Source organism: Drosophila yakuba, chromosome X (assembly GCF_016746365.2).
Source record: "Drosophila yakuba strain Tai18E2 chromosome X, Prin_Dyak_Tai18E2_2.1, whole genome shotgun sequence".
Classification (NCBI taxonomy): Eukaryota; Metazoa; Arthropoda; class Insecta; order Diptera; family Drosophilidae; genus Drosophila; species Drosophila yakuba.
The window spans coordinates 14,510,371-14,519,433 of NC_052526.2; the positions used below are offsets into that span (position 1 = coordinate 14,510,371).

A 9,063-nucleotide genomic window follows, 5' to 3' on the forward strand; every position below is an offset into this window, starting at 1 on the left:
AAGACAGTGGAAGTGGTGATGGTAGTGGAAGTGGTAGTGGTAGTGGTAGTGGAAGTGGTAGTAGAAGTAGAAGTACGAGTAAGCGGTGTCCGCAAGAAAATAACTTGTAGCAAATTAAGTTTGTTAGTAATTAGAACACCACTAAGGACACCTGAGCGCCGCTTGAATTTATACTCGTGCCCCGGCCAAAAGGCAGGACAACACACAACAATTAAACTTGCCGCCTCTAATTCCACCTCCTTTTTCGGTTGCCGTTGTTGAGTCCTTTTGCTCCTTTTCCTTTTTCCCAGGCAGGCGAAGGTAAAGTAACAAAAGTTGCGCCAAGTCCAAGCTCACCTTGTCGAAAATTCCTCAACTCGAAAGTTGTGCCAACTTTGATGTACCAAGACGACTGGAAAAGGAGATGCATTTTCCAGGGGGGCGGGGCAAGCAGCCGTCAAGTGCATGCCTGGACATTGGCCAGCTGCCCCGTTCGCATTAACCCATTAAAAGCCAAAAGTCGCAAATGTCAACAGTGCTTAATCATCTTTGTTTATATGCTTAAATAATATAAAAAATAAATTATAATTTTTACACCTACTTGAGTTGGTTTATTCGCTATAAATAAGAACTAAAAATAAAAATAAAATATGTATTTGCAACAGATACGTAGCAATTTGAAGGGGTTAAACCACTCGACGAGCAATGTGGCCAAGTGGCAAAAGTTTGGCAGCTTAAGGAGCAGCAGAAAGCAGTTCAGTTGACCCAAGTACACAACGTTTCCCAAGCGCACAGGTACTTTGTGGCGTACGTGGGGCAGGCCAAAAAGGATCAGAAAAGTATCAGGCGTATGGTATCCTGCGAAACACGGACATTAGCAGCAGAGTTTCACATGCACGCCCTGCCACATACTTGGATATGTTTACGCATTTAACATACGATGCTGCAAATAATACTGCTTGCTAAATAATTTAATATCTTGCCATCTCATCAAGGCTTGGCGAATATTTTACATTTAATTTGATTGCACTTAAATTTGAGTCGACTGGCGCTTAGTCTTTCATCTTCTATCTAAACGGATTTCTTTGCTGCAACATCCTGCTGCTCGATCCAGCTGATTAGCCAGCATGATTCGCTTTTGGATCCTTGGGGCATTAAGTCTACTGCCCAGTATTTGCGATGCTTCACGGGGCGTCAAGCGTTCCTAAAGAAATATGGCTATATTGTCAAGAAAATGCTAAATGCGCATATGAATTACCTGAAAACCGCCGCTGTAAAATCGCAGGTTTCCTAAATTTCCAAAACTAGATCGCATCTTGTTGCTGCTGCTGGGCGCTCTGAAAATCTGGGCGGCAAGGCCGCAAGTGGCCACGCCCACTGCCACACCTGTGCCCACCAGAGGTAGCAAGTTGCTAAAAGATTGCGAGACTTTATTCGTTTGCATTTTAAATCGATATAGTGTAGATAATATTTAAGAAAATATTTCACTGACATTAAAATCGTATGGCTCATTGATGCATTACACACACAAATGGAAGTGAAACTTACAAAGCTATTAAAAGCCGTAAAACTTAAATTTAAACATATCCCTTTCCAAGTGGACCAATCAAACTTGGCACTTTAAACTTTTGAGTGGCAATCAATTTAAGCCTTCTTAAACTTAAAGTCTCCATAGCCAAAGACAAAAGACTGAAGCCTGGCCGCACTTTCACTTTATTAACACCAAATTAATTTTGTCTCGCAACAAACACCCAACTATATGCACATAGACACACACACACACACACATATAGTTTATATATATATAGAATTCAAAAAGCCCCAAACTAGAGTTACACACATGAATACATTTCGTGCACAGTTGAGTGCAGCGATTGAATTTTAAACAAGAACGAGAAATGCCGGCAATCAAGTCAAGTCAATTCAAGTAAAAGTCGAGTCAAGTCAACTTAACTCAAGTCAAGTCAAGAAGGAAAATGAGGAAAATGAACTTGGCAAGGAAACTCCAAGGCGACGGGGTGCTATAATCAATATGCAGCAGTCAATAAGAAGGAGCAACAATTACACAGGACCTTGAAAGGAGATGGGTATTTCAAAATGAATGGTGGTGGTTCGGTTTTGGCCCATAGTTTTGCAATGTGCCTCGGTTAAATGATGTGTAATCGTCTTATGTGCACTCGAATGCCTTTTGGCTTCTAATATGGCTGGGCATCAAGGGCCCAGGACTACAGCACTTCAACACACACAATTATACACACACACATAGACAAACTCACTCACTGGATGGCAGGACAGCAGAGGACAAAGGCTGGACCCAAGGACCCAAGATCCCCACACACACACACACACTGGCACACACACAAAAGAAAACTTTGCCATAGGCTGACCTCAAAATGCACAACGACACAAACTTTAATTTACAATCAATTCAGGCGTGAATAATAAACCACAAGAAACCAAACAGAGAGTTTTACCCGCCGAGACGAAGTGAAAGTGTTGCCCTTTGTCCTCTCGAAAATTTAGTTACAACACACAACACAACACACAACACAACACACAACACACAGAGCACCAACACCAAAAGTTTGCCAAGTTTTCGAGGCAAACAAACAAAACTCCGGACTTTGCTACTCGTACCCCCATTGAATTTACCCAAAAACCGCAACACTTCCGCCTCTCGAGCATCCACTCCTTGGGACAGGAAATTCCAGCCAAGTGCCACTCGGCCCGGCCATCAATATTGTTTTCCTATTAAATTGATCATTGGTCAGTCAACAATTGCGGCCAGCTCCTTTTGTCCTCTTGACCAGCACACGAATTGTCTGGCATTTAGAAAACACTGACCAAAGTCCAGCAACATTTACTCCTTTTGTTCGTTGTGTTTAGAGATTGGAGAATATTTCGCAAATCGAGCGAAGCTAACTTTTTACTTTTTACTAAGTTAGCTGCAAATTATATTTACATATGTGCATTAACACACAGGAGAATGCAGAAATGCAGTTGCAAAAATCCTTTGGTGTCAGAAATTTGTGGCAACAATGACAATCAATTGCGGACGACGAATCGAGAATCGAGCATTGAGTATGTGGGGTCCTCGAGTGGGTAAACAAAAACAGTTGCCTACTTACAGGCAGCAGGATAGCAGACATCAGGATATCAGGACATCGGATGGAGCAGTCAATCAGTTGGTTCCCGGTTCGCTGATCTGTATGCCTGTGATTCCTATGATTCCTATGTTTCCTATGACTCCTGTGATTCCTATGATTCCTATGACTCCTGTGAATCCTGCGTGTCCTGGGGGTCCTTTGGCTCCTGTAAGCTACTCCACGTGTATTTGCCTCAACACCCACTGCAAATTAAATTCATTAGTCAACTTCCTGGCTGGGAACTCGGAAATTGGGGAATAATGAGTGTGAGCATGGTATGTACATATGTGTTGCCAACTGCCATCTGCCGTCTGCTGTCAATTTCAGATGGATTTGAAGTCAACTCAATTTGAAATCAATAGTGTGTGAATAATCCTTTCACACCGACACATCGACACATCGACGCACATGGCTTTGGTGTGCATCTAATATTCCCATTCCACAAGCCACATTTTTGGTGACTGTGGGGTAAAATGCATCTGGTGCTGGGATTGTCTAGTCTGGATGGTTGGATAAATGGCTGGATGGATGGCTGGATGGATAGATGGATGGCTGGATGGCTGACTAACTGACTAACTGCATGCTGCTGGGCACTTGAAAACGTTTTTGCATTGATTGCACTTCATATCAGGCATCCAATTCAGTCAGTGATTCGTTCATTCATTCATTCATTCACTCGTTCAAGCAGGCCGTTTATTCATGCCACTCGCATATGTTGCATCGCCATTTTTTGGGTTTGCAGCAATCCCCAAAACACAAAACCCAAACTCAAACTCAAACCGAATACCAAAAACACGAAACCAAGTAGACATGGCAACCAAAAAAGGCAAGCCATTAAGCGATGACGACGATGAATGTATTTAAGCAATTCAATGGTATTTCAAAAACAGCACACAGTGCATAAAAATGTAAGAGAATCATAATTTGCAATGACACTTTGAGTTTTCAGTGCGAAAATCACTATGAAAAGTGGCTAACCACTAGATGAACTTGTTAAAATTAATATGTAAATATTGCACTTGAATAATACTTTATACAGCGCAGCTTCCTAAAAATGCATATAAAAGGGTTCTTAAAAAGTTTAAAAATGTAATTGTATTTATATATATTTTGTTTTTTTTTTTTGAGTGCAGCGCCACCTGCACCACCCACATGGCAGCTGCACCACTTCATCCCAGTCGAGTGGCAAGCAATGAGCTATGCATGCAATTCAAGTGCCACATCTGCAAGTGCAACTGGAAATGCAACTGCAATTGCAGCGACTGCCTTCCGATTCCCAGACAACAACCAAAAAAGTGCACAGTCCACGGGGAAGCCCCAAAAATTTGCAGATCGAGGGGCAATTCCACCAGCTCACCATGCCCCCATGCCACATGCCCCATGTGGCACCACTTGGTATCTGTTTGTGTCCGTAATTGTGCATAATTGAGTTGAGCCCTCCATTTTCAGAGGTTTCTTTGTGGAACGGGCTCACATGATGGAGCAATAAAGGCGAATGGGTAAAGTACTCTGTATTGGTTTTCAGTAAAATGATTACAGGCAGTTCAAAAGGAGTTAAATATTTTTATAGCAGCGATTAGTTTGGATAAGCGCAATAATACAAATACATAGCAGGAAATAAAAAGATTCTATTACAATTAGATAGATAGACGCAGATAGCTGGCTTTGATTTAGTCTGAATATATTTTCAATTGAGGTGACACTCCTTAAAATGTTATTTGTTGTTTGGCATTCGTTGAAATAGCACACAATCGCCTTGATTTCGTTTTACATATACACAGTGTTTTGTTTCCAAAGAAGGATAAGCGCCAACGATGGATGTGGAAATATGTCTGGATATCGGAGGAACTCGTCGCACAATTCAGCAGGCATTCATCAGTTGCTGCGAACAACTGCTTGAGATAGCGCTTCTATTGACCCACGAAAGTGGCCAGTTTTTGCGCCGTTTGTGGCGAGGATCGAGCCAGGAGCTTGCCCCCAAATGCCAAGAAGATATCGGCGATGGTACAATGTCCAGATCGCAGGATAAACCCACTAAAAGTGCCCAAACTAAGACAACAGGAGCTGGAAACTTGGTGGGCGAGGGCGATTACTTGCGGCATGAGCAAAAAGTCGAAACTCAATTGCCGCGTCTTGTGGGCGTGGCTTGCGGCTTTGCCAAGGATCAGATAATACATTCGCAATACAATCGTGGCAAGTTTGGCGAGGATGCCTGGTTCATGTCCTCCAATTCGCAGGCCTACATAATGGGCGTGGCCGATGGTGTGGGCGGTTGGCGTAACTATGGCGTTGATCCCGGTGAATTCAGTATGTTCCTAATGCGATCCTGCGAACGTATGTCAAATGCTACGAATTTTGCACCCAAAAGACCGGAATTGCTGCTGAAACGTGCCTATTGTGATCTGCTCGAGCAAAAGTGCCCCATTGTGGGCAGCTGTACGGCGTGTATTCTAATACTAAATCGCGCTAATAGCACGCTATATACGGCAAATATCGGAGATAGTGGCTTCTTGGTGGTGCGTTGCGGTCAGGTGGTTTGCCGTTCCAAGGAGCAGCAGCATCACTTCAATACGCCGTATCAATTGGCATCACCGCCGCCGGGTCATGACATCAAGGCACTATCGGATGGACCCGAATCGGCGGATACCATACAGTTTCCCATGCAATTGGGCGATGTCATACTGCTGGCCACCGATGGCGTCTACGATAATGTGCCCGAAACTTTTCTCCTCGACGTCCTTACGGAAATCTCTGGCATCGGCAATCCTGTGCGCCTGCAAATGGCCGCCAATGCGGTGGCATTGATGGCTCGCACTTTGAGTCTCAATCCGAAACACGATTCTCCGTTCAGTCAGAATGCCCGGAAACTCAACATCGATGCGTCGGGTGGAAAACCGGATGACATTACGGTCCTATTGGCCACTGTCGTCTAGCATTGCCACCCGAAGAATCGAAAATGGGGTAAACGAAGGTGCAGGATGATCACCGGAAGTTAATCGAGACTTTATATACACATACGCTTTGGAGTGAGAATGGCCGCTTTCTAGCAGATTTTACTGACAAGTGTAGACCTGTGCAGAGTTGTTGGTAGCAGCTGTTCGGAGAAGTTGGCCCAAAGAAGTCAAAAAATAACTCTCTTTGAAATCTTCTACAATTTTAAAAACTACTTTTTTTCAACTCGGCGAGCAACACAAGCCACGTTTTTCTTTTTAAACCCTTTTCGCTTCAAACTTTCCTGCCAATTATCCCCGAAAAAAATTGTTTACGTGTAATAAAATTTTTTGTTTTACCAAAGACTACATATAAATAATGGCTTAATTGACTTAAGTACTAAGGTGGTATTTTCTCGGCGCAACAAAGTGGCCAATAAGCCATGAACAAGTTGAGAAACAAAATCTTTGCAAAATGTCAAGTGAGTGTCGTGGCCCTAATAAACTTAATCAAATTTTTACCATCTTCGTGCACTCCTTTTCAGCAATGTCCTTTTTTTCTCCATTTTCCTGTTTTTTTTTTTTGTTTTTTTTTTGGTCCTGCCAATGTGTGACGTGACATACGATATTTGAGTTTGGAGTTTTGTGGCTTTTAACTTGATTTTTTTGCGCTCTTAACCCCCGCTTTTGTGTCTGCCATCTATGAGGTGTTAATGCTTTGTAAAGTTTGTGGGAAAAAAACGAAAAAAATAAAAAAAAAAAGTTAACTCAAAAGCAGGAGCCAAAGTTGAAGAATTCCGAGCGAGAGAGTTTGGGAATGGGACACAAAAACCTTGCCATCAAACAATAAAAAAAAACAGCAAAAAATAAAAGAGAAAAGAAATTCCAAACCACAAAGCATTTTTATGAGTTTCATGTGAGTGTGTGTGTGTGTGTGTGTGAGTAATTCCGTCTCTTTCACATTTCTGTAACGCTGTCTCTTTCCTTGGCACTCACGACTGCACTTTTTATATTTTAAGTGGCTTTCTACTTAGTAGAGCTACAAATACGCATTTACTTTGGGCGAAAACTTAGTACCACGAACGAGAATTGCAAATCATGCAAAGTTTGATTTTCAAATCGAAAATTCAAAACTAATAGAAATTTCGTAACAAACTATGGTTTTTAGTATCTAAGTATCTGAGTATCTTTGGGGTGTGCACAAACTTTTGCAACCCCAAAAGCAAATGAAAAGTTTTCGGCCTGAAAGCCCAAGTTGATTTAAGGGGTCAAAGGAGATAGAGATAGAGATGGAGTTGAAATAGTTTTATTTCAATTAACAAGAGAAATTCGATGAGTTTATTTGTTGTGCGTGCTGGAAATGTGAAAATGTGGAAATGTGAAAGTCGCTCGGCGTTTTATGCGACACAAGATAAGAGCGATGGCGACGGCTAAGAATTTAATGCCCGTTTCGGTCGAGTGTGTGTTTGTGTGTGTGTGCGATAATGTTGACAGATAATAAACTGAGAAAATTACAAAATTACAATCAAACATGGAAAAGGGATGGCGGATGGCGGATGGAAAAGCGTAACCCATATGAGAGGGACACTTGCAAAAATGTTTTACAGAGAACGGGGTTTTATATAGAGAACTTTATAGACCAGCGATCCAAAAAGGGGCGTTCAAATGGCACTGGGCGCCCTGGAAGAATAATGCTGCTAATGGCGGACCATTGTCGAGCGGAAATGCCAGTTGTCCTTTCACTTCTCTCACTCCTCTCACTCCTTTTAATACTCGGTTTTAATGGCCACAGAATTTCGCACCCGTTCCACGAGCAACGTGAATTTGCCGCCACAAAACTATTCAATTGAAAGTTATTTACGTTTATTGTTTTATTTTAGCCGTTTTGTTTTTGGCATGCAAAGAGGATGATAGTCCGGAAATGTACGCTCAATTAATTAAAGCTTTTATCGATTGGGTAACATTTTCGAGTATGCCACAAACTAATTACAAATAATATACTTTATCCTATAAGTCTACAAAAAAAAAAGAAATTGTTTCACATTCTTAACAGATTTTCCTTAAGCAAACGTTTCTTTATAGCTGCACAATTAGTCGGCGATTTGATTTATGGCGAAATGCCATTAAGTGCCCAGCCAAGGCCATCGATTCGTTGTGCCTTCAAGTTTATAAGCATTTTCAGGGCCAGACTCGTGGGCCAAATCTATACTTCCGTTGTTAATCATTGGCATCACTTAATGGCCCCTTCCGACTTCCTTTCGAGGAATGCAATCAGCTAGACAGGCGCATGGATCCCCCAGTTCCATTTTCATTTCCATTTTCACTCCAAAACTCCCCATTCGGCGGTGAGTGCTTTTCCTCTTTTTTTTGGGGAACAGCGAACACGCCCTTCAATTACAAATCACGGGATATTCACGGGATATTCGCAGGACTCGCCTGCCCAGATAATCTGCTAAAGGACTTCCGACCGGTGCGTGGAAAAGCAAAGAATCGGCAAAGAAATCTAGATACTCGTACATACATATATATTATGCGAAGCAACTGGCATTCAAGAGGGGGGCACCGTAACTGAAATCGCAATGATATACGGCCGTGAAATCGAATCGCAACCGGATGAGGGGACCACTGCACAAAAGGCTTTAAGTTTCACAGCCAGGACTTGCAGGACTTGCAGGACTCCCAGGACTCCGAGGACTTCTTGGGCCGCTCGACAAAATCAACAGACTATGGCCACGGACCGGCAGACTCGAAGGCTTCGCAATTTGGCATCGTCTTGATGCCTTTGTGCATTCAATGCACCGTAAACAAAAAATTGAAACTGCACTTTATGCTTAGTTTAGATACCAAATATGTTGATATTTCATTTACTAGACTTTACTTTTATTGTTCGGTTTTGTAGCGCTTTGTTTTTGGTGGAATTTTCGGAGCAGTGCTTGGATTTCTTGGCCGACGCAGCCAGAAAGAATTTATTGCTCCTTGAGGCCGTGTTGCGTGTCCGAAGGACTCAG

At 42.4% G+C, this 9,063-nt stretch overlaps 2 protein-coding genes across 2 annotated transcripts; one reads left to right on the forward strand and one right to left on the reverse strand.

The window, feature by feature from the left end:
• Nucleotides 1-915: 915 nt before the first annotated feature.
• LOC6525429 lies at nt 916-1,483 on the reverse strand. The gene is made up of 2 exons (XM_002101228.3): nt 1,238-1,483; nt 916-1,183 (listed from the first exon to the last, which is right to left on the reverse strand). Exons 1-2 carry the CDS (start codon nt 1,421-1,423, stop codon nt 1,040-1,042), a joined length of 330 nt encoding a protein of 109 aa, XP_002101264.1. The 5' UTR covers nt 1,424-1,483; the 3' UTR covers nt 916-1,039.
• Nucleotides 1,484-4,819: 3,336 nt separating this feature from the next.
• LOC6525430 (protein phosphatase PTC7 homolog) lies at nt 4,820-6,419 on the forward strand. The gene has a single exon (XM_002101229.4). The coding sequence runs from the start codon at nt 4,940-4,942 to the stop codon at nt 6,056-6,058; it is 1,119 nt and encodes a 372-aa protein (XP_002101265.1). The 5' UTR covers nt 4,820-4,939; the 3' UTR covers nt 6,059-6,419.
• The last annotated feature ends 2,644 nt before the right edge of the window (nt 6,420-9,063 follow it).